General features: G+C 38.7%; 1 protein-coding gene across 1 annotated transcript; it reads right to left on the minus strand.

The window, feature by feature from the left end:
- Window positions 1–5,144: 5,144 nt before the first annotated feature.
- Window positions 5,145–25,666, minus strand: Sptssa (serine palmitoyltransferase small subunit A). Its single transcript, XM_047541846.1, has 2 exons — window positions 25,473–25,666; window positions 5,145–6,210 (listed from the first exon to the last, which is right to left on the minus strand). The coding sequence occupies exons 1-2, from the start codon at window positions 25,582–25,584 to the stop codon at window positions 6,107–6,109; spliced, it is 216 nt and encodes a 71-aa protein (XP_047397802.1). The 5' UTR covers window positions 25,585–25,666; the 3' UTR covers window positions 5,145–6,106.
- Window positions 25,667–27,115: the final 1,449 nt, after the last annotated feature.

Genomic DNA, 27,115 nt, shown 5'->3' on the forward strand with positions numbered 1-27,115 from the left:
ACCAACGGCTAGCCATTGGTTATGAGGAGGCATATAATGATAATGCAAGGTTAACCCCCGGAGACCCCTTGAGCCAATGACGGGTAAGATCCCAGGTGCACTGGGACAACCTAAGACAGGCTCTTGATGTGGCTCCCCTCCCCCCTGAGCTGTTGAGGCGCTATGGAGTTTTCAGAGACGGGTAAGATCTCTAAAGAGGAGACAACCTAAGACAGAAGCTCCACCTTCCAACTGGCTCCAGGGGGGAGCTAATAAAACAAAAAGAGGGAATTGTAAGGGATGCACCCTAATGGCGCTGCACCCTCGTGACAACCTCTTCCTCATACATGGCACTGCCTGATCCACCAATAGTTTACCCAGACTTCCTTGTACTGCCACTCTCCCCCGGAAACTGAAAAATGTGTTCTTACCCAGCAACTCCCTAATTGGCCTGCTCATCTCCACCCCCTACTGTCTGGGATTGGTTAGCAGCAGTTGCGTGAACGTGATCAGCTCGTGCCTGCCATTTCACGAGGGACTCTCTCCCTCGTGAATTCCCCGAGCCTTGCTGACTTTTAAGCTGATTAGTTCCCACTTAGCCCCCACCCTGCCATAAAAGCTGTATAACTCCCTCAATAAACGAGTCCCTGCAGTGCTTCGTGCGCTGACAGACCTCCTGGCTCTGGTGGGTTTTCATTGCCGCCAACACTCATCATCCTGCTCGGCCCCGTATTCTCCTCAGGCAGGCCCTGAGGAGATACATCAGACCTTGTTGCTCGACAGGGAGCAACAGGCCAGCATGACCACTGGGCAGCTTACAAAGCAGTGTACTCACCAAGTAGTGATTGGTCTCATGATATTGGGTCATACAAATCCAACAAAATTCCAGGTGGCTGAATCAGAATTTGAGTGTGAAATTCTTGGGCCCCTTTTGACTAGACTTCCAATCCACTGGTCTGAGGATGCCCTTAGTGAATTGAAAAGCATCATGCCTAGGAATGATCAGGGAGAAATCCCAAATTTTGAAATAGCAATAGAACATCCTGATCATTAACCAGGAAATGGCTAAGAAAAGATGGTTCCTTTTCAAGCACATACCATAACCAAACTACATTATTAAGGACCAGAAAGAGATGAGGTCTACAAACAGAAATCTATTTGAAAAAAAAAATCTATATGATTCCAGGAAAAGTGGCACACACCTATAATCCCAGTAACTCAGGAGGCTGAGGCAGAAGGATTGCCAAGTTCCAAGCCAGCCTAGAAAATGTGGTGAGAACCTATCTCAAAAAAATATATAAAAAGGGTTAGGGATGTAGCTCAGTGGTAGAGTGCCCTGGGTTTAATTTCCAGGGATGGAAGGAAAAGAAAACTTGATTTTTTTTTTTTTTTTTCCCAGTACAAGGGTTACTTAAGGGCTACAGTAGTATGACTGGAATCTACTGCAGTCTGGAACAGCAATATTGTAAACTGAAAAAGTGTCGAGGGGGGCAAGAATGGAGGAAGGAAGGACTGTATAGAGGGAAAAGAGGGGTGGGAAGGGTGGGGGGAAGGGAAAAAAATAACAGAATGAATCAAACAACATTACCCTATGTAAATTTATGATTACACAAATGGTATGCCTTTACGCCATGTACAAACAGAGAAACAACATGTATCCCATTTGTTTACAATAAAAAAAAAAAAAGTGTCAACAGCAGTGAGGCACAAAGAATTCTACTGAGAGGTCAAAGGACTGATGTACCGTTTTGCTGAGAGCACAGTGTAAGGAAATGGAGGTGATGGCTCTCTACCTGACACATACCACCACCACACCCTCTTCCACACCCCACACACATGGCAACACTTCCATAGATCTGGTGTGTAGGTAGCCTCTGCTTCACAAATTGGGTCCTTTGTGCCACACCTACAATGGTAGACGGGTTGGTATGTCTAGTGGGATGATGGATCTAGGCAGTAATGATGGCAATCTGACTAGTACAGCTTATCAGTAGCCAGTACCAGAGAACTGGTCCTTACTATGGGCGTCTGCATGAGTGACAGTTTAATTAACTGTAATTTTTTTTAATCACATTTCATGACTCTAAAGAAAGGTGCCTTTAACCTACCAGTCTGAAACCAAAATCCTAGACCATAGGCTATAGCCCCGCAGTCAGAAAAATATAACAAGTTTTTTGCAAAAGGAATATTGGTCAGGACTATGAGAACAGTCTCAAGTTCTACACATGAACAGAGCAACAATGCCCACACTTGATTCTGCTAACATAACACTGAAGCTGAGCAGTGGCTACAGTTCAGTGGATAACATCAGGGTTAAGTTTCTTAACTACCCGTAAACTGGCATTTATGGTCATCTTTATGAATTGAAGTCCCCAGTGAGCCAGCAATTTTGCCTCAGGGAGCAGAATAAGCAATGAAATGTCCCCAGTGGAACAGTGGCCACTTTTTCATGTAAAACTGAGATGCTGCTAGAGCCAGATCAGCTATATTCTTGAATATGGCATTTCTATTTGACAATGACATTTATCGGCCCTTGCCCACCTTGTCTTTGAGTCCAGTTGGCCCCCCCACACACACCCAAAATGGGACTATCATGCCAGAGTGACAAGACCTCTATGCATCAGTTTGGAGAAGAGCCCAGAGGCAAACTAATAACTGCTTTTCAAAAGGGGGATATCTGAAAGCCATGTAAGAGGGACAAGAAGCCCAAAACTTCAAAGGGTACCTCTAGAATAGAGGATGCTTCTTTTATGCCAGCAAGATGGTTAAGTCATTAGCCAAAGACTTGTAGCTCGAAGGAGTTGTTTCAGTTGTTGGGACCCAAAGGTACAAACATTTCTCTATGTACATCTCTTCCCAATTATAAGGATCATCTCTGGCATTTAACAATCATTTGAAGTATAGGCATGTAAAACAAATACCAATTATGCATTCATGTGAAAACTATAGTACATTAAGGGCCTCAGGCAAAAAGTTCATATTAATTTCCCTCTACCACTGCAATTTTTGCCCTAATCCAATCAATTGAATGCAGGTGCCCCATCATTCAAGAGGGAAAGCTAGTGCTTTGTAGAGCTATATCAACAGAGCCATAAACTTGAATCTCTCCCCTTTGCAAAAGTTCTCCAGCACCCTTGAGCAGGTGTGTTTTGGGTCTCATTTGTAATCATTTTTCTCTTTAATGAAAATCAGGTTAGGGTAGAAGGCAAGGGAGAGATGGGGTGGGGGAGGGAATAGAGGAAAAGAGCAGCTCTCTTTGATGAAACTTAAGTTTCATGTTCAGTTTCAGTTTCAAATGGCCACTCACTCATGGCTCACCTGAATTAGTTTCCAAGGTTTTCAGAACGCTCAAGGTCTGTGCTGAAGAGTATGGTCCTCCCTGTAGACACTATTTACTTCAGCTTTCAGGATTCTTTGGCTGAGAACGCACAGACACATTGCCCTTAGTCAGGGGCAGTGGAGCCTGTTGTCCCACTATGATAAGATCCCTTCCACCAGCGGAGAGTAAGCAGCCACCAAGGCAACATTTAGGCAGCTTGTTTCCTTCCTACTTCACTACAGCCCCTACTCATTAATAGGCAGGCTATTGGGGGATCCTTTTTCTCCTAACTCACCCAATACTTGGACAAAAGCATTTAGCACTGAATCCTAGAAGATGTCTCTCCTCTCCAAATCTGGTTTGTGAGGCCATTATTCTTCCTCTTCCAGATGACCACATCTATCAGTATCCCATCCTCATCACCAAAACCAACAATTGTGAAAGGTCTGAAATTTTACTCTACTCACAAGCTAACAAGTTAGCCTGACAAGTTTTGTGTATGCTGGCAGAAAATGTGAGATTCCAGGGTCAAAGACAAAGGACTTTACTAATCAGAGCAATAGCTGAAGTATTAACATTTTCTTATTCTAGTTCCCAAGCCCCAATTCCCAAGGGGCAATATGAAGAGGACTGGGTGATATCTGTACACAGAGGGTGGCATTACAGGAGAGGAATTCTGACCCCAGGGAACCTAAATCTTTTATAATGTCCTTTGTTCCAGGAAGAGAAATCCTCTATCTTAGAAGGCTCTAAGCAAACCTTAGATATCTTCTCTATCTTTACCCTTGAAAAACATGCCTGAATTAAGGTAGTCAGTACCTTCCTTGCAAGATACACAGAAAGACAAGTAAGTCATTGAGAGAATTATCTAATAAATACTTTATTTTAAACAAAGAAAGTAGAAATTATCTCCCCATTTTTTATTTACTAACCAACAGACCAGCTACATGAGAATATACAACTTCCCTGATCACGTCTCAATGGACATTCTCCTATTTCTCTTTCTGACCTTTCTCAGGATATTGTGTAAAGCTAAACTTATCTTCCACTTATCTCACAGGCCAGTGTTCATAACAATCATTAGACATACAACAGAAACTTAATGGATTTCAACAACGTGAGGACAAATTAAAAAATTCTGAGGACCAGGTAGAGAATCTAGGTACCCACCTAAACTAGTGATTCTCACTTTATCCTGTCTTCAACACACCACAGGGATATTAAGTATCTACTCCTCAGTAGTTCTTTATGGAGGACAATGGAGGAATGGCAAATTTGAACATTAATTGAACAAATCCCAGGTTAAATCTTCATACTTATTATTTAGCTTGAAAGAGTACGAATACTACTCACAAAAGCTTATCCAATTTTAACTACTTTGAAACTAAGTAATAACATATAATCCATACTGGATTTATATTATCCAATCTAATTGTGATGATATAAATGAGCTCTTTAAAAAATATATTAAAATGTTGTATATTACTTGAGGCCTCTGGATTAGAAGGCACTTCAAAATTCTAGCCTTTAAAATTTAGGGTCAACAATAACTGCATTTTTTAAAATTAGCAAAACTTATGCTATCTTAAAACATATAATCCAATTTTTAAAAATTATCAATACTTTTATGTTGAGAGGAGTGTTAAGATATACTTACTGCTTCTCTGATCCTCCACAGCAATCAATTCAGAAATATTAGATCAATATTAAAGCATGGTGAAAAAGACATGCCACTACGTTAGCTGATTTTTCTTCTCTTTGAATTTAATGAGTTTACATCAAAAAATTAGGTAGTCATTTTACATTTAAGGAATAAAAATCTTTAAAAAAAATACAAAGAGTCAAAGGATTTTAACTAAGTTTATAAGTTTACACTTCTTTTCGCTGCTATAGTTTTTTAACAATACATCTCATCACATCTTATTGCAATGTGCAAATGCATTTGCAGCACCCATTACAATCATGAAAACTAAATTTAAGGAAGTACATATACTGTTAACAGTGGCCCTTGGAGGAAACTGATATACCCTCTCTTAAAAACTCTACAGTATATACAAGCATTACATAATAATGCTATTTCACCACCTGTTGTCAAGAATCATCACCAAAGTTTTCTAGAAATAGATCCACATAATGAATAAATATTTAAAAGGTAAAGTGTTCCTTATTTTAATTTTAGCAAGATCTTTTACTTTCCATTGCTAAGAAACGCTTCAATAGTTTTAAAGCAAAAGCTGTTAAGAGTCTAGATAGCTAAACTGTACTCCTGAGTTCAAGCTTACAGAGAAGTCTTTTGTAAGTAGTTCTCAATAAAATATCCTCCCTCCCATGCCCCTGCCCCAAATCGTGTATTGTTTCTTACAAAACTTTGGTCAAGAGTAGAAATATATCCAGGCAGATGTATATACCATACAATAGCAAGAACAGTAGAGCCCAACTAATGACTTTGGGTTTTAAAAATAGAAGGCAATTAAAATGTACTCAAAGTTACATTAAGAAAAGCTTTCACAGGGTAATATTGAAACAGTCACAAAGGTTAAGAAAATACTGATATCAAAGTACAAATGACTACAATGTTAAAATAGACAAAAACTACTATACAAGAGCCTCTTTTAAAATTAAAAATAAAGAACACAATGCATGAGTCAGGATGATTTTCCTGTTCTACTCATGGATTTTAGTCTTGTATTTATAAGGTTGGTTATGTTGACATCTGGTAGTTTTTCTTAGGACATCTGATGAAGTTTCATTCCAACTTCATAGGGTGGATCTTCCCCAAAGAACCTCTAGATCTTGGTTACATCGTGGTCATTGTACAATTTCAAAGTAGTGTAAAATCGCCATGATGTGCTGGGGCATGAAGACGTATCCGGTGTACAGTGCCATCCCCACAATCGAAACCAGCATGGAATCTGAGTTGTAGTTAAGGAAACTTATTTTTCTTAGTTTATTCCAAATAAAATCATACAACTTTTTCAATTACCATTTTATGTTGAAGTAATCATTCACTTAGTATTTCTCATTTCTCAAACCTTTTTTTTTTTTGGAGGGGGGGAGGTGCTGGGGACCGAACCCAAGGCCTTGTGCTTGCAAGGCAAGCACTCTACTGACTGAGCTATCTCCCCAGCCCCAGGATTTCTCATTTCTATGCCAGTCTAGGCAACTTAGTGAGACCCTGCCTGGTGGTAAAGTGCCCTTGGGTTCAATCCCGAAACAGAGGTGGAAAAGAGACGAGAGGAGAGAAGGAAGGGAAGGAAAGAATGAGGAAGAAAGGAGGAGACAGATAACATGGCTGAAAGCATTGACTATGGAGTTAGAAAAAGCTACAAATCAATCCTACACTCAATGACTTAATGACATAATAAAGTGACAACACCAGTTTATTAATCATATATCATCACTATTAAACATTATTATTTACTATTGCTACTATCTGCAACAACTTCAAATAAAAATCATCTTGGTAACCTATACAATAACCATTCTTCACCATGTTTCTGCTCATTCCAAAAGGAACTAAAATGTGTATATGCAAGTCAAGAAGGGGCCCCCTCTCCAGAGTCACACAAAATACTGCTAACAAAAATCATGTAAAATCTAAGGGCTTTTGACTTTGCAAAGTCAAGAAGGAATGCTAAAAGGAGTAACTGCTTCTGAACTGGGGTCATGTTTCATTAATTCATTCATTCGAATTAATTCATTCTTTCTCTCCTTCTTTCCCTCCCTCATATGCCTTTCAGTTCTACATACTAGTATTCTATAACTTACATTTTTATGAGAAGATAGGGTTTTTTTAAAATACTTTTATTTATTTTCATTATCTTTTTTGACAGTGATAAATATTTTTTTAATTTTTTCATACATGTATATAGGGTAATAATGTCTGTGTCAAACTGTCTTTCCCATCCCCGCCCCTGCCCCACCACTCCCCTCACTGCCCTCTGTACAATCCAAAGTTCCTTCATTTTTCCCCACCTACTCCCCACTATGAAGCAGTATTTACTTATCAGGGAAAACATTCAGGCTTTGGTTTTTTGGGATTGGCTTATTTCACCTAGCATAATATTCTCCAGTTCCATCCATAAGATAAGGTTTAAATAAACAATGCGCTTGCTACCAGCTAATATTTGTATAACAGTTTTGTTGACAATTTTTCTCATATAACATTATCATGCTTAACTCTTATGGCTTTCCTATGAAATATTTATTATGGTTATTACTCATCAGAGCTGAGAAAAAGAGTGACTAGTCTCAGGGCATACAGAAAGGGGTGTTTAGCGGTCACACCAAGGTTCAGAAAATATGAGCAAAAAGTCTCCCATAATTGAAATTTCCACTTCAATCTATTCTAATCCAGTTCTTCCTTAACTACTACTTCTATCTACCACCTAATTTCTTTAAAAAAAAAATTACACACTTGCTGCTTCCCTATCATTACCACATATTTAGCTGGACAACCAACCATTTGACTTCTGCCCTTCCAGGCTATGGACACTGCTCTAAGATCACCAGTGACCTCCTGTCAAATCCAGCGGCTGTTTGAATTGACCCTAGGCACTTCTCTAGGTCTATCTTCCCATCTCTATCACCATTTTCCTGGGTCACTGGCTCTTTTCTCCTGTCCCTATGTACAAAATGATTACAGTGAACTTTTACCTTTCTTCCATACATGGCACCCCTCCTCCTCGAACACAATCAAGTTTGTTTGTGTGTTTGTTTTTTGGGGGGTGGGGAGCAGGGGCTTGCTCATGGTACCAAGGAATGAACCTAGTGGCCCTCTGCCTCTGAACTACACCCCCAGCCCTTTTTAATTTTTATTTTGAGACAGGGTCTCATCAAGGTCCCAAACTTGAGATCCTCCTGCCTCAGCTACCCAAGTAGATGGATTGTAGCATGCAGCTAATCATGCCTAACCTATTGCATCTTTGGAGCTAAGCTCTGACCGATCTTAACCAATTAGGATACCCCTTCTCTTGACAGCAATAGCTTCCTCAAAACTGATTAGTTCAAATCTTAGGACTTCTGCCAGGAATTCAGGAACCAGCTGCTCTCTCTCCCTCTAGAATCACTGGAATCACCTTTCCTACATGAGGAAAAAAGACTTGGAACAAAGCCAACATATGAAGGCAGCAGGACAATAAAGACCACAGAAAAATGGGACCAGAATCCTGATCAAACCACCCTGAAACCCACGGTACCACTGGATTTTCAGACACTAAGCTAATAAACCCCCTTACTCTTAAACCAGTTTGTCATATTTTCTTTGTTACGTGGAGCTGAAAGCATTCTAAATGATACAATGGAGCTCCAGGGTTTTGCCTTGAGTCTTATACTACCTTACAATGAACACCACCTTAATGTTGACCTGACCCAGTCTTCCACACAGCTGACAGAGTCACTTAATTTACTGAACATTTCCACCTATGGCATTCCACATGATACCTTAAATTCAAGACGGTCAAAACTAGACTTAACTCCAAAACTACCAGGTCCTATGAGTTCTATTTTCTCAATTGATATAACTCTTTGCCTACTCATTCACTCCGAAGCATCTTTGATTCCTTCTCACCATATTCAAATTATCTAAGACCTCAGGTCTTCTCTAACCCCTATGATGCCTCGAATCTTATCTCCCCTTCCCCAATCAATGATAACTGGTTGAGACGTGTATCATTCCTTACTTAGATCACGTAAAAGTTCCCACCAGAAGTGGTGGTGCATGCATGTAATCCCAGCAACTCAGGACGCTGTGGCAGGAAGAACACAAGTTCAAGGTCAGCCTCAGCAACTTAGCGAAGTCCTAAGCAACTTAGCAAGATCATCTCTCAAAATAAAAAATAAAAAGGACTGGGGATGCATCTCAATCCCCAGAACAAAACAAAGCAAAAAAAAAACAAAAAAAAAAAAAAAACAAAAAAAAAACTCCCATTTTTGGCCTCTTTCCAGTAGAGTAAAACTTGTTAAATTCATGAAGCTTTCCATTACCTAGAGGATGGCACCTAGAATTCCAAAGCAAGTATTCAACAACCTTTCCAATCTAGCTCCAGGTGTCTGCCTTATGTGGAGGTCCACAGCAACAGACAGAGACAAGGATTCTTGTCTCAGAACAAGAGGAGAAGCGAGTAGAACAGAACAGAACAAGGGAAATAAGCTAAGCTGGTATGGGTCTTAGCTCCTGGTGGGGGCACTCTAGAACATGCACTGGGTCACTTAGTTGTCATGGCCTGGAGTGGGGGACCAGAACTTTTAGATTCCCTTTTCTATGAATCATTGACTACAGAATGAGGTAACAGAAATCCACTTGAGCAAGAAAGCTGACTTGGCAGAAGACAATTCTTAAGAGTCAATTATAAGACATGAGCAGACAACACTCACAGGAGATGGGGGGTAGGTATATCAGCTGGTAAAGGGGGATCAGGTCAATCACATCTGCAGTGCTATTTTTTTCTTTTTTGGAACAAGGGATTGAACCCAGGGATGCTTTACCCCTGAGTCACATCCCTAGTTCTTTTAATATATTTTCTTTTTTGTTTTCTTTGTTTTGGTGCTGGGGAGTGAACCCAGGGGTGCTTTACCCCTGAGCTACATTCCCTTTTAAAATTTTTTTAATTTTTATTTTGAGACAGGGTCTTGCTAAGTTTCTTAGGGCCTCACTAAGTTGCTGAGACTGGTCTCAAACTTGCAATTCTCCTGCCTCAGTCTCCCAAGCCAGTGAGACTAGAGGCTTGTGCCACCATGCCTGGCCTTAGTGTATTTTCATACTCCTCTGACTTTGCTTACTGTCTAATTATAATGAATAACAGTAGCAGCAGCAGCTTTCATTCCATGAATGTCTAATATTTGTCTGCCACTATGTTAAGCACTTCATCCAGTTCAAATAACACCCGCAACAAACTAAGTCACGCAGCCAATTCCAAAAAATCAGTTAGACTCCAAATATCTGTGCACTTAACTACTATACTATCTTCCTACTTCTGAAAAGCCCTATTTCCCTTGATAAACAGAGTAATTCTTAGAGCTCAGTTAGCTCTCTCCTGTTATGAGGACTTCCTAACCACTCATATTTTTCCCATCCTTACCCCAACCTCCTGGCAGAACTAATACTCCCTTATGCTGACATAGCTCTTTATTCATGTAATACATCATTTATCACCCTTCATTATTACCTATTTGCAAGTGTATTTATCTCACCTAAATTATCAGTTCTTTGAACACATAAACATTATTTTTGTATCTTCTGCATCTAATGTAACACATGCTTAATAAATATTTTATGAATAAGAAATTTCTCAAGAAAGATTTACATGATTTACATGATTCTAGATTCATTATTATGAATTGTATGGATTATGCTTTCTACATAATCTACACATTTTTATGGTTGGCAAACTTGATAATTCCTACAGCGTCTAGGCAATATTGTATTTAAGAATACTTTTTTTTAAAAAGATTTTATGTAAGTCTTATAAATATATACACAAGCAAATGAAAATAATATAGTCATAAGTTTCAGGTCATTGTATTTTAGTAATATAGTAATTCAGGTCATTGGCTCAAGTTCAACAGGATAGAGTAATTACTATAAGACAGTCATTTGAATAGCTACCTCTTTTGGCACTATAAGTCTTCAATTTAGTATGGAGAACATATCCATTAAAGATTATGCATAAATTAGTTTAATAGCGATTACTCCACTATAAGAATCTGAAATTTAAACTCAATTTGTGAACACTAAATTATCAGGCTTTTAAATTTTTTATATGTATATAAACATGATTTTTTTGCTAAGCAAAACAAGAACGTATCAAAACTTGAAAAGATTTTTAGCCTAGTAAAAATAGAAGATACTAGAGTTTAAGATTGTATATGGCATTATATTGTGAAGCATACATATGAAGTAATAGGAAATAAATGGTAAATTCAGGATAGTGGTTACTTGGTGAGGTGAACAGGGAGAGAGAGAAGCAACTAAAAAGGAGGAGACAGGTGACTTCAAATATATTACTAATGTTTTTCTTCGGCTGGTTAGTAGTACACACACATTCATTATATTACTTTCATCAGTTTTTTTTTTTTTTGTGTGTGTGTGTATGCCTGAATGGTTTCCTTAATAAATAAGAACTGTAAAGGGAAAATGAAAAAGCACACGGTACTAGTCTGAAAACTGTTTTGAGTGACGTATCCTCCTTCTTTACAAAATTTAGGTTAAACACATTTGGATCTAGTTTGTTACTGCAAAATAAACAAGGTCTTAGCCCTCAGGAATAGAATAAATAATTGTCAATTTGGGCAAAGACAAAGAGAAATTATTGAAAGTCACCTGAATCTGTGCAAATACTAATTCATATGGTGCTTTAAAAAAAATAAATAAAACAAAAACCTTAACCTAAACCTTTATCCAGAGAACGTTCATCCTATGTCCCCTCAAAAGTGTTTCTATAAGCTGGGTGCAGTGGCACATGTCTATAATCTCACTGACTCAGGAAGTTGAGTCAGGAGAATTGCAAGTTTGAGGTCAACCTCAGCAACTTAGGAGGCCCTAAAACACTTAGTGAAAGCCTGTCTTTGAAAAAAAAAAAAGAAAGAAAGAAAAAGAAAGACTGGGGATGTGGTTCAGTGATAAAGCACCTCTGGGTTCAATCTTAAGTGAAAAAAAATTAAATTAAAAAAATACATACACATATATATATACACACATATATACATGCATACATAAATACATACACATATATACACACAAATACACACACACACACACACACACACACACACACAGTTGGAAATGTAGTTCAGTAGTAGATTGCCTCAGACATAATTCTCAGTACCACAAAGAAATTTTTTCCTATATTCTGACCCCATTTATCTTGATTATTTCCAGAATCATAATCACCTGTCTACAAAAGGAAGTTTTCTATAAGTTAAACATCAAAATTATTCTAAAAAATTATCTTAAAGCTCTCAACCACAGAATATCCTTAAAATTGATTCAACTATATAGAAACACACGCTAGGTGAACAAATAGACAAGGAAAGGAACAGTGAGAAATTTCTACAAGCCCTAAAAATTACCTTGCAAAAAATGCAAGAAGGGACTTCAGATAAGTAACTTTTTACAAATTCAATTTAAGCAACCTTAGCCATGAAGTTGAAACAGCTCCAATACACTGAGTTGAATATTCCCTGGGTTTATGCTTGGCACCATTTAAAGTGGTAGTTTCTAGTGACACTGTTAGGCATTGATTTTACTGTGACATTTGTAAGATTGGGCAACACTTGACCTTCATCTCCTTAGAAGCATTCTCACAGAGATAAACATACACCATTTTATATACTGGTTACAATTTGCTACCTGGAACTTAGGTAGATTTCTTAGTCCATCTCATTCTATAACAAACCTCTCAAAGTTTCAAGTATCCTCAACACACTGTGAAGTACAAGAAATGAGTACCAGGAACAACATGGCACTGGAGGAGACCTAATATATCAACAACTCTGGGTCAGCAGCCTCCCATCTAAAAAAATAGTAGACACACATCACCTATTTCTCAGGGTTAAAGAGAGTTTGGAATTAAATCTATTCTGCAAACGAAGGCAACATAACCCTTCCTAAAACTGCTCTCCCAGGGTTTGAGCACTACCATCATGACTCAGACCTATACTGGGGAACTGCCCAATGTTACATTGCTACTAATTTGTTATTAATTTAAAACTAATCCTGGGATGTCAAAACTTTTCAGGGTCCAACTATCTTCATAAAATGAGGTCCCTTCCTTTATGAACATTTCAGAATCCCATGTGTTTGGAGAGGACAGTTAGGTACCACTTCTCAATCATCCTTAAAGGAATCTTCTATTCATTCCAGATATTCACAAAGACAAAATGCAAAATCAAACAGTGTTATATAAGACACACACAGTAAAATGTAATACACAAAGAAATCATTTACTTACCAAATTCTTACTGTTGTTTATATAAATTCCAGTAGCTAAATATAGTCAGATTTATTTTCCAGAGGGGGCTCTATGATTCAAGTAATATGGAATAACTTAGTACGATCTAGAACAAAAAAAAAATTCTAAAAATCTAAAAAATGGACTGTTCTTGTGTGTTTAGGACCATCTCCACTGTTGAATTTTAAGTGTTTGAGAGTATGAGAGAGTCTGTGCTTCCTTCCAGCTGTGCTGCATTGTTTAATAAAATAGATGCTTCATAAATCACTTTAGAACTAAACAGATAACGTGCCAGGGTATGTGCAGGCCCTGAAGATAAATGTTTATTCAAAGGATGAATGAACAATCAGTTTATTTATAACCTGAACATAACATAAATATTTTATGAGATGAATGGATATAAAAGCAAATAGAAGTGAAACCATATAATTGTATGTTGTTTGTCATTTCCTTAAGAGGGATGCCCACTAATGGTGAGCTAATAAGTTTCCAGCTAGATAAGAAAAAATAAAGATTTTTTTGTCCATAAAAGGGTCATCCTCAGCTTTTGCCCCAGCAACTTAAAAAGGAGAAAGAGAGAGAGAAAGTAGAGAAAAGGGAAAAGAAAAAAAAAAAAAAAAGTTCTGTAACAAAGAAGAAAATGCTTTAAGAAAGTTAAGCTCAGTATATCAGAAGCAAGACCACAGCAACTAATATTCCCTGTCCTAAACAGTAACTCCAAACTTGACTTTAGTATTCTGTAAGATTTTGGAAAACTTAGTTTCTCATTAGAAAAGGTTAGGAGCTGTTCCAATGGGTATGACTTATACTTCTTCATTACTGTAAAAAAATTTAATGCTTTAAGCTGGGCACAGTAGGCATGACTATAATCCCAGATGCTCAGGAGGTTGAGGCAGGAGGATCAAGAGTTCAAAGCCAGCCTCAGCAATTCATCAAGGCCCTGAGCAACTCAGTGAGACCCCATCCTAAATAAAATACAAAAAGGGTTGGAATGTGGCTCAGTTGTTAAGTGCCCCTGAGTTCAATCCCTGCTACCAAAAAAAGAAAAGAAAAAAAAAAAAAGAAAAAAGAAAAAAGAAAAATTCAATGCTTTCTCTGACTGAATTGGTCACCTAGAACGGCAAAAATGACATTTAAAGCAATTCAATTTTAGTCATCTTCCTTTTGTAAAATCAAGTCTCAGATACTATTCTTAGATATTCTTAGAAATACTCAACAGTTTTGATAAATATGATTTATCTTAAAGAACCACTTCCTTTTGGGGGTGGGGGGTAGGGAGCAGAACTGGGACTGAATTCAAGGGGCACTTTACCACTGAGCTACCTTCCCATTATCCTTTTTATTTTCAAAGTCTGGTTAAGTTGGCCAGGCTAGCCTTCAATTTGCGATCCTCTACACCTCAGCCTCCTAGGTCTCTGGAATTGTAGGTGTGCACCACCATAACTGACAAGAAACCACTTTAATGGGAGAAAAAAAGAACAGCAGTTAACAAAGTATTAACAGAGGCACTTTACTCTAAAACAATCATGCATGCCTGTAATCCCAGCAACTCAGGACACAGGAGGATGACAAGTTCAGTGCCAGTCTGGGAAATTTAGGGAGAACCTGTTCAAAATAAAAAATAAAAAGAGCTGGGGATGCAGCTTCTCAGTAGTAGAGCACTCCTTGGTTCAATCCCCAGTTCTACACACACACACACACACACACACACACACACACACACACAATCAAAGCCCTAAATGAAAGCTGTTGCTGGCTACTGAATGAAGCTCCAAACAGGAAATCTTTATTTACTATAATTTTCTTCCTTGACTTCAAAAAAACAAAAAAATGAGATCACCCCCAACAGAAATGTTAACAAGTTTATTTTTCCCAAATATATTTCCTATCTCTTGATGCTTTTCTAGTTGCCTTAAATAAAAGCAAATGGAAGATATTGACACTGTTATAGTCCTGTGAATGTTAACCAATTTGCTATTCTTAAATCATATTAAAGGATGTCACATCACATCAAAAGTTAATGCTTAACAAGTCCATTTTCTGGACTTTCTATAGTGTGTTAACTATACAAACCTAAGTAAGGATATTTTTAGTAACTACAACTTGATGACAAACTTTTTGAAAACTTTGCAAATAGAAAAGCATGCTACTGAAATAAGCAATGATCATGAACTGAAAACTTTTCATTCTGAATTGAAATCCCAGAAATGGTTTGTAGCTCTGATTCCAGTTCCATGGTGGATGCATACTTTTATTGGTTAATTTCTACTACCTTCATGAAGACTTGAAGTTCCAGTGTCAAGAGGTAAAAATTCCAGTACGCAATGAAATATAACCTGTTCTGCTGCAGTACATTTCTGGAACATCATTAGTTCACTTATGACTGGCATGGTATAGGAGCTATGTTGTTTCACACAGGATTTTGCATCAGTTAGGGAAGTCAGATTAATGGGAAAAGAATTATAACATTCAGCAGGAAACACCTCTCAGCTTACTTCCTATACAGGCAGAAGTCTTTTCAACTCTATTTTAAGAAAATTAGAAATTAGTATTTCATCTGGGCTCCCTCTCCAGAGAGGCACACATCTCCAGGCCTGCACGGCTCTCTGTTAATGGTTGGTGGCACTGCCTCCTGTGCAGTCTCAGTGGCAGCTCACACTATGCATTACATCAGCATCTATCATCAACATTTCCAATCAACTAGGTCCATGCATTTTTAATGTCCCCTGGGGCAGCTTCCAGTCACACTGAGCTGCCTGCCTGGGTTATCCATGTTTCCCCTAAGATGCCAATTACTATTTCTGTTATTGCTTGGTTAACATGTTGCACAGATTTTCAGTGGTTTGCCTCAATACTATTTTCCCATAAGCCCTATTATTTTGGAATTTTCCAGAAACATATATAACTCCCTCATGTTGACCAAAATTCGTGACTCAGTAAAACTTATACTTCTCAAAACTATTGATCATAAATATTATCTTTCTACCATTCTATAACTATGTTTAAGCATTCTTATTTTTGAAAGTATATATCCTCTATCAAGTAGATCTTCTGGAACAGAGTTTTAATTATTAAATTTGAGCGTTTTGAGTTTTTCTTTAAAAAAAAATTGAAAAAAATCTTTCTTAGCTGCTAAGTGCCATAAACATTACAACGCTCAAAGTCTTGAGTCTACAGTCTTTAAAAAGATTATATAGTCTTTCTAAAATGAAGTAGTAGAGGTAAAATGTGGATGTGTGTTTAGTCCCCACCACCATTAATCACCATGACCTCTCCTGCCTGTCCTGGGATAGACCACTAGTTCTTGCTAAGCATGATTTTTATTACTTCTCACCTTTGCTAAAAATTACTAAAGGAAAAGTTAAAATTTTCTAAGGAGTACAGTTAAGGGAAAGTGTAACCTTCTCACTTGGCCAGCCAAATATAAAGGCACCATGAAATGGGTTAGAGCAGTCATCTTTAAACTAAAGCTCCAGAACCCTGGAGTTGACAAGACAACTTGTTAGGAAAATTTGAGAATCTATTTACAGATCTGCTCCCACTGTCCTCTTTGAAAGCAGATCTAAGAACCGTTGTGGCCCTGCTAGTTCTCTTTCCCAACCCCCACTTTTCTCTCTTTACTTCCTGAATCTCACAATGGAACATTTCCCTGGGGTATAAAATAACCTCTGAAACACCAATCAGAGGGATAATAACTAACTCGGGTTGGACTTTGTTTCATTCAGATAACAAATTTCTGGCATAGCACCAAGGCTATTCTATTTAAAAACCAAGCCTTGTCCACTTATCCATCTAGAAATTTGTGAGATATGTTGTGTTCATAAATGGATTTTAATAATGTATATTTTGTTAAAACTTAAAACTATATTTTTTTCCTCATACAGATCATAAAAAAATGTTCATCATATAACCAACTGGCCAAGCCAATCCTCATTGTGAAGCCAAGTAGGCAAAAAAATAAATAAAAAACCTTAATTTCTATCACAGAAAGTTCATTGCCAAGATTCATATATCAACTTAAACACCCAAGGCAATGCATAGTCCATGCTTTTTGTTCTTTAAGGGTTTTTTTTTTTTTTTTTTGGTTTTGTTTTGTTTTAATAAAGCCTGAAGATCACTGGGCTGGAGGATTGAGAATAGTAATTCATTAGTTACAATTATTCCTGCCTCTGCTTCCCCAACCTAACCCACAGAAAGCTGCATTTGTTTCTACCAAGGGAAGGTCCCAAGGTAAAGGCAGAAAAAAATGAAAGAAAGATTTACCATCTCTGGAGGGACAAATCTTTTCCTATTCAAGTTTAAAGGTAGTGCAAAATGTTCAGGTTATTTTAAGATTATTCTGAAATCACATTTTGATTAAAAGTATCTTGATAAACACTAAAAGGTATTAAATATACTAAGAATGTTTCTTTCTAAAAGCAACTTTCTCTGATACTAAGAATTTTGCCTAATTATCACACACTGATTTTTATTGGAAGTCTATTAAAGTCTCAGATGATTCTATATATACTTCAAAAGAGGAGTTTTAAGAGAGAAGTTCTAGTAAAAGCCTCTGGTGAATTGAGGTTTTAATAATTCCCTTTATTGACTAGCTCATGGGAAGCTTTAATAAAGACAGGAACATCAGATAGTGACTGAAAAGTGCCCACCAGCCAAATGTAGGGTTTTTTTCATGAGTTTTGTTTGCTGTGTCTATTTACAAATACAGTATAAAAATAGGAAATAGACAGAGATACTAATTTAATTGTAGGAAATTATGCCAATCATTATTAGTACTTCCAATGGTAGCACAGCAAAATGTATTCTTCAAACATCTCTTTTTTGGCTTATAAAAACTGATTTCACCAAGCCACACACACCAAAACACCTATTAAGAGTATATTTTTCAGCCGGGTACAGTGGCACATGTCTGTAATCCCAGCAGCTCAGGAGGCTGAGGCAGGAGGATCGCAAGTTCAAAACCAGCCTCAGCAACTTAGCAAGGCCTTAAGCAACCAAGCAAGACCCAATAAATAAAATATAAAAAGGGCTGAGGATGTGGATCAGTGGTTAAGTGCTCCTGGGTTCAACCCCTAGTACAAAAAATATATATAAATATATTTTCCATATATTCACAGTGTCTCAGAAAAGATGCACAAAAAACTGGTGGCATTTGCCAACCCAGGGTAGCTAAGACTAAGGCAGAAAGAAGACTGTCACCAGCTACCTACAGTTGAATGAATCCATGGCTGTGGGACCCAGAGATACAAAGGGTCAACTGCATTTGTTAAATTGATGAATAGCCCAAACTACTTTTTCAACCTTATTTCCCATCTATTGTCTCAAAGAATGCATGCTGCAGTTAGACACACTGCACTTTTTGCTACCCCAACACACCTCTACAGCCCAGTCTGCACCTTCTTCCCTAACTGAAAATTAAAATACACTCACACACCTCACTGCAAGTCCTCTATGCACTCCCAGTGCATCACGGTCTTCCTGCCCTGCATCCCAAAGCACCTGCTGCCCAGATCCCTTGGCTAAACAACACTGAAGGGTCCATCTAAGAATATGTATAAATTATAATTTTTTCCTGAAACAAATACCTAGTTTCCTTTAAAAAAGAAATGAAATCAGTCTTCTCGGAAATATACCACTCCAGGCAGTACACCAAAAAATGAAGGGGAAAAAAGTGTTCATTCATTGTATTTTTTTCCCCCCACTTGAGATGAAAACAGGTTTGAGTCTCATGGGGAAAAAAAAAAAAATTATAGTCATCCCTCTGTATGTAGGGAACTGGTTTTAGGATCTCCTCAGATCAAAAATCTGAGAATGGTCAAATTCCTTAAAATGGCACACTAAGCCAGGCACAGTGGCACACGTTTGTAATCCCAGTGGCTAGGGAGTCTGAGTCAGGAGGATCCTGAGTTCAAAGCCTCAGCAAAATTGAGGTGCTAAGCAACTCAGTGAGACCCTGTCTCTGAATAAAATACAAAATAGGGCTGAGGATGTGGCTCAGTGGTTGCATGCCCCTGAATTCTAACCCAGTACCTCCCCCGGCAAAAAAGGCACACTACATGTATATTACCTACACACATTCTCCAGTATACTTTAAATCATCTCTAGATTATGTACCTGAATGCACACATAAGTCTTCCACCTCATCAAGACCCAATTCTCAGAAGTTTCTCTTGGCTTCTGCTTGCCCTATCTCTTACAGATTAACTGCGCACTGAAGTCGACTAGAAATGCATAAAATCCTCCCTTCCCAAACACTCCCTAGTCCCAAATTACAGGTCACACCTGGGAAGGGCACTCTCCACAAATGCCGACCACAACAAAAATCAGACACAAGCCATCTTAATCACAAATACAGAAAGTTTGATCACTGATATCTTCTTTGGATCTACTGTACTGCAACTCTCACTGACCTAGTGAATGAGATAAGGACGCAGCCAAAACTCCAGAAGAGGCTACTTTTGAAACACTGAACAACTGGGGCACCCAGTTGTCTGGTACCCACATACCTTCCCTTGAAAACTCATATAAAAGATTCTCCCTTAGGGCAATGGGTAATACAATCATTGGAAGGTAAGAGTCAACTATCTTCCAACATGCCAGCTTGCTGCTGATAAAGTTCTTTTCCTTCTCCCTCACACTTGATTCACTGACTCTATCAGGTAGCAGCTAACAGGACCTTTTAGTTATGTTTACACATACACACACACACACACAGCTTCACTAGGATCTAGCCATACCATTCTTCCTATTCCTGAAAACATGCCAGACTTGCTCATGCCTTGGGGCAATTGCCCTAACTGTGCCCTCTACCTGGAATGCCTGGGCATTCCTCTGAAATTGTCTTCCTGATTAAATATTTCCAAATGCCCCCTCCTGACCATTCTAGCTAAAATGAAAAACACTCCCTCTTCCTTACTTCCCATCCCCTTCTAATTTATTCTTATCTATAATTGTTACAACTAATAGACATATTTACTTGTCCAGTGGCAATAGAAGAAAATATTATCTGTTTTATTCACAGTTATATTCCAGGATTAAGAATAGTATCTCACAAAGAGAAGGCACATAAAACTTGTGGAATACAGAATTCAGCAAACATAACTATTTTATTAATGAGAAAAAGTAATGCAAATTTTGTTAATAGCTTTGATAAATCGAAGAAGTTTTTCTGATCCATAGTATTTTCTAGCTTTTTAAATTTAAATTCTGAGAATGGTATTCTGTTAATCAGTCAAGCTCCAAAGCTACTCTAAAGGTAGTTTAAAATCAGGTCTCTTGGTGGTAGAGCACTTGCCTAGCATGCTCAAGGCACTAGGCTCAATCCTCAGGACTGGGGTGGGGGTGGGGAGGGAATCAGGCCTCTTCCCCACTCCCAAATACTTCTGTAATTACTTTAAAATGACAAACCAATAAATAAACAAGTGTTTTTCAGGCAAATGCAGTGGCTCACATCTGCAATATATTATTCAGGAGGCTCAGCCAGGAGAACTAAACATTCAAGGTCAGCCCAGAAAACTTAGTGAGACCCTGCCTCAAAACAAAATTTTAAAAATGGGGAATGTAGCTCAGTAGTAGAGCACTTGCCTCGTGTTATGGTTTATATACCAGATGTACCCCAAAAGCTCATGGTGTGAGCCAATGTAAGAAGGTTTAGAGGCTATGAAAGCCTTAACCCAATCAGTGAATTAATCCCCTGACAGGAATTAATTGAGTGGTAACAGAAGGCAGGTACGGTGTGGTGCAGGAGGTGGGTCACTGGGGGTGTGCCTTTGGGGTTTATATTTTGTGGTGGTGAGGAAAGCTCTCTCTGCTTCTTGGTGGCCATGTCCTGACCTGCTTTTCCACCACACCCATCTGCCATAATGTTCTGTCTACCTCAAACCCCAAGGAATAGAACTGGCTGTCTATGGACTAAGATCTCCGAAACTGTGATTCCCCCAAAATAAACATGTCATCCTCTAATAGTTCTTGTCAGGTCTTTTTGGTCACAGCAGCCAAAAAGGTAACTAAAATACCTTGCATCCATGAGGCCCTGGGTTCAATTCCTAACATGAAATAAATGACAAATGATTTTCAAGCAAATACCCAACACGGTGATTTTTTTTTTTTTTTTTTTTTTTAATCTTTTGAAGAAACATGGACCATCTTTCAGGGAGAATCTAGTTTTCAACAATAAACCAAAAAGAAGCTGACCATGTTCTGCTTAAAATAAATAGGAATACAAAATGTCAGAGAAGGGCAGGGGCTATAGTTCAGTGGTAAAGCATGTGGGTAGCATACACAAGCCCTGGGTTTAATCACCAGCAAAAGGGGTGGGGAGAGGGAAGAAAGAAAGGAAGAAAGAGCAAGCCATGAAAACAAACAGCAGCACAGAGATGACAAATAGAACCCAGTAATTAATTATAGATTAATATGACTTTATTAACACAAACAACTAACAAAACAAAATAAGGTTAAAATAACACTTAAGATTGAAATTATTTTAACAAACTCTTTTTAATTTGTCCACCTATCCTTCAACAGGCATGGTAACAATGTTATTCCATGAGGTTCTACATGGGGTGGGAGGCAGGACTTACTAGTTACAAAAACTTGTCTTTGTTAAAAATCCTGGTCTTTTCCTTTCCAGTAAGACTGCCAGGAAGGAAAGGAGGCTTGAAACATTTAAAAGTTTCAAAGTTAAAAATTTTCCCTCCTGGAAGGTCAGTAGGTCTGGAAGGGTGGTAGGACTCCTATACTAGTCACTGCAAAATTAATTAGCACATAAAAATGGCTGTGTTAGTGCTTGCCTGGCATGTGTGGGGCCCTGGGTTCGATACTCAGCACCCCATATAAATAAATAAAATAAAAGGTCCATTGATAACTGAAAAAAATTTTTTTAATTTTCTTTCAGGGGCTGGGGCTGTAGCTCAGTGGCAGAGTGCTTGCCTAGCACGTGCGAGGCACTGGGTTTGATCCTTAGCACCACATGAAAATAAACAGATACAATAAAGGCATGCTGTCCATCTATAACTGACAAAAAATACATTAAAAAAATTTTTTTTTCCAAATGGCTGTGTGTTTCAGGGGAGCTTTACCACTGAGCTAAGTTCCCAGACCTTTTCTTTTTTTAATTTTGAAACAAGGTCTTTCTAAATTGCCTAGGCCAGCCTTGAACTTGCCATCCTCCTGCCTCAAACTCCCTAGTAGAGTCACTGGGATCTTTTGTTAACTTCTGTCTTAATGCAGGAGTCATGTCCCTCTTCCTTATAAAATAAAAAACTATACCTGCACATAAAAAAGTTAAAATATTTCTGATAAGTCAAAAGCTTATTAACTTTTCATTTTAAATGTGGTATCAAAAGACAGAAAATACAAATTTAGGATACAGTCCCTAGAATGGAAGAATTTTTAAAAATTCACTTATAAATCTTATTGTTTCAAGAACTATTTACAGTGTGTCTGACTTGATACAATAGATACATTTCCTTAAAAATATATTCTAGGGCTGGGGATGCAACATAGTAATAGAAGGCTTGCCTAGTATGTTGAGGCCCTGGGTTTGAGTTTCAGCACTACAATAAATAAATATACATATTGAAGTAGGGGTTTTTTTTAATATATTTAAACTTTTTTTTAATTACTATTTTCTTAAATGAATTCAAACACATATTTGATTGGGGTTGACTTTCAATTTATAACAACTTTTAACTAACTTCTAACTGTGATTTAGGAAGACAGAGATGTAAATAATTTCTAAACATAAAAGCAGATGTTCAATGATGCCTCTAGAAATTATACAGAAATAATTATAGTAAGCTATCAGTTTAACCTAAAATAGCAACTTCAAATTATTAAAGGAGTTAAAAGTTAAAAATGTAAAAATACATTTACCTCTTTAAGAAATTAATCTTCCTTGTCCAGGACTTCTAACTCAGAAACCAACTTTCCGAGAGACAGAGGCAAATTTCTCCTACATTAAATTTTAGGTTTCTAGTGGTCATGATAATGTTTAATGTAATTTTTTGTTTGTTTTGTTTTTGGTGCCAGGAATTAAACCCAAGGCCTCACACATGCTAAGCACATGCTCTATTACTGATCTATATACCATCAAGCCCCAAAATAATTTTTGTGCTATAGAAAGTATGCCTCTTTCCAAAACCACGTAACTGACCCCAGAATAGTTCATACTAATTGTTAGTGAATTTATGAAATTCAAACTACTTCACAGTAAGTCTTCTGAGAAGTGGGAAAAATCCAGTTTTTTCATTCAGTCCTTTCCTCTGAGCTAGAATGAGGATTCAATCTTAAATTGATGTTCCAAGGTACCAAACAATTAAATGCCCCAATAAAATAACTCTAGAAATTGAGATGGAATACAATAGATACAACAGCTGACAGTAATTTAAGATTGGCTTATATCAAAGGATTGCATTTCTACCCTAAGTTAATTCAATAATATGATCTTTGAAGTAAGTGTTTTTAACCTTAGATTTAAAATCCTAACATTCTACAGTACTAGATGTCAGTTGACTGCAGTTCTTTTTTAAAAAATTAATCATTTGACCCATAAATCAATAAGTTATAAACATCAAATGTAACAATCTACTGGGGCACTACCTGTCACTTCATAATTTATTTCTGCATCTCCAAAACAGCACAGGTAAGTAATAGGGCACTATTACTACTGGAACATAATCAGAAAAAAATGTTCATTTATTTATATGCCAACAAAAGTTTTACATGTAAAATCTATACTATACTCTACAACTAGACTCTACATTCTACCTAGATTTAAAGAATTTTGATTTATCCCAACATTGCTTAAATTTTAAACTGTAAGATGATTTTAAGTGAGCCAAGATACCTGCTTCTCAGAAATTTCAACTAAATGTGCATTGAAGTATACACTTTACAAGAATGACCTCATGAGCCCTGACCTACAGATAGAGATCAAACCTAAAGATAGAGATCAAACTGCAGCTAGAAATAAATGGTGATGGAAATCAGAGACTTTATATTCAGAGTCTAAACTCAAAAAATGCATCCTGTTTCTTCAGTTCCAGGTTTGGAAAGAAATGCCAACAGCAATAAGTAAACAAACTGCCCTGTAAGCAGCTAAAATTCTTCAAAAGTGCTCAAACAAAAGACAGTTTTGACTATAATCTTATGCTATTTCAATACCATCACACTTTATAGGACTTGGAATTAAACCGCCTCAGTCAATCATTGGAATGAAAGAATGCATCTTCAAAGTTGTTCTGAAGCAAGCTACTCCAACTAAACCACAACGAAAAGGAGAGAGCCTGGATGAAATAACATGTAATGTAAAATATTTAAATCATACTAGCCTCTGAGTTGAAAAAAAATCAGATATCATCAGCATTTACTTTGCAAGAATAATATCACCAAAGGATGTCAGCATATACAACTGGAGACAACAAACAGCACAGACTTCAGGGAACCTACCTTCACAGCCTTGAGTTACTCACTAGGGTTGTGAAAATTAGACAAGGTAAGACACGCAAAGTGCTTAGCACAGATGTTTTGTTTATAGTAATCATTTAATAGTCCTTAAGAATGTATTAACTATCCACCAAAACAGTTTCAAACCACAAAATCCTTTTCTAACCAAATTCCTTTTCGGGCACGGCTTCTACCTAAGGTGCAAAGAAGTGATGAATAAAACACTTTTTAAACTGCCATCTTGAAGACCATAAAGGTACAATAACTTAAAAACTGCTTTCAAAAACAGTATTGGAGTGTCAAGGCCACAAATTCACAACCTCATTTAAAAACTGGTAAACTGATTAGAATTGTTAATGGGACCAAAACCAGCTAAATCAGGGACAGTTAAAGGTCAAAGGCGTCCAAGCCGGGAGCGATTTGCTCCACTTACACGGTCGCTGCCTCCCACGAGAACAGGGGACTGAACCAAAGGCAGGCGCGGCCGAAGTAGAGGCGAGGACATATCGGATTAGACATCGCCCTCTGGGAATTCCTCCAGAAATAAAGATGTTACTACCTACAGTCCAGTGACTTCATGGGAGATCCCGGATCTCAGGAGTTCTTGCCTCTCCTTAACGACAGGAGCACCTAAACCACCCCACCACCCCGAGCCCGCGACGAAGAAATGAGTTCCCCAGCGGATCCAGTCTCTCCGCCCCCCACTCCAAGCCCTGGGGCCGGGAGGACGAGGCCCGCGCCCCGCCCCGGCCCCCGCTCCAGAGGCCCCGGTAGGATACTGAACACAGTCCGCTCCCAGGGCTCCAGCATGTAAAGCGCTGTGACCAGCAGGTACTGGTAGTAGAACCAGGACATCTGCTTCCAGGCCCGTGCCAGCGCCATCCCCGCCATGCGCCTCCTGCGATGCAGCCACACGTCAGTCTGTCCCGCCGGCTGTTTGCCAGCGTCCTAAAGCCCCAGGCCTCCAGGCCCGCCCGCCCGCCACCCCGAGCCCATTGGCCTGCCCGGCCCTGCGCGTCACCCGTGGCACGCCCAGCTCTGCGCGCGCCCGAGCAGCCTCTGCGAGCCCCGCCCGGCTGGCGCTCATTGGCCAGGCTGCTACCTCGCGTCGCGCCCGCACCCTCCAATTTCCCCCCGGCCGCGACCAGGTCCGCGCGAGAGCACCCGGCTACGCGCAACGCTTAGCGCTCCGCCCCGTGTCCCGCCCCTCCTGGGCCTGGTCCTGGCCGGGGCCCTGGTCCTGAGTGGGTAAGGCTTGAGTTGCCGGCTGCTTATCCGACTGCGGGAGCCAGCCGAGGTCCGCCCTCTGTCTGTCGGTCCCTACAGACCTCCCAGAAGCGCTTATGAGAGAAAATAATTTGTGGAATACCTGTTATGCCCCAGACATCTTTCTGGACGGGAGGATTATAGGACTGAAAGTGAACGCATTCGGTTCCTTACCTTGTGCAATATATAATGTAGTTCTAGCAAGGAAGACAGGCAATCACAGGAATGCAAGCAAAGCAGAGATCTGTGCAAAGGAGAAGAACAAGGAGATCAGAGAGAATAAGAGATCAATGTCAAGGAGGTCTGGAAAGGCATCACTGTAGAAGTGATGCATATATCACCTCCTTTCTCTTCCTCCACTCTTGCACGGCATGAAGACACACGCCCGTAGACCAACATACCCATGCACTACCTAACCTAAAAACAACAGTTCACCATAAATATTTTTCTGACCACCTCTTGGCAGCTATTGGGGCGGACAGTGTGGATCAAGACTGAGAAAAACATGCAACTGAGAGGCAGTTTGAAATCAGTATATGTTTGATGACATCTCATTTAGGAGTGTAGAGATACACTCCTAAATATCCAGATTTTCTTACTGCCAAATGGACCGGGGACATTCCACTCTCCATCAGGAATGCCATGCACTCTTCGCATACAAACTGACACAATAAATGAACTGCTGTTTAAACGTTGAGGGTTTCTAGGTTCAATAGCCAACTGCTTAAACTTTAAAACTTTCATGTTTGATAACACTTTATTCACTGAGAAATATCAGGTGCTGTTTATGAACTAGATGTTAGGAATAACAAGGCAGAGAGACTGAGATCTGCCTTCATAAAGTACCCAGTCCACTAGGGAAGAGAGGCAAATTAACTGACTACAATAAAGGGTGGTAAGGGTGTTTTCTTTGTCTGAATAGCCTACAGAACATCAGATTGGGATTGTAAAAGATTTCTGGGAAATGGTGCTTGAACTGAGTTTTGAAGGTAAGTTGGAGTGAAAGAATAAATGGGGTTGAAAAGGAGAGGGTAACATTCCAAGTTCAGGTGTGTGGCACACCTGTATGAAAGCCTAATGTCTGTTGTCCAGGGCTCAGGCAACCACTGATTGCAGTTCAGTTAGAAAGCCAGGACCTTCACTTGGTTTCTCAGTT

The sequence above is a fragment of the Sciurus carolinensis genome, chromosome 2 (genome assembly GCF_902686445.1).
Source record: "Sciurus carolinensis chromosome 2, mSciCar1.2, whole genome shotgun sequence".
NCBI lineage: Eukaryota > Metazoa > Chordata > Mammalia > Rodentia > Sciuridae > Sciurus > Sciurus carolinensis.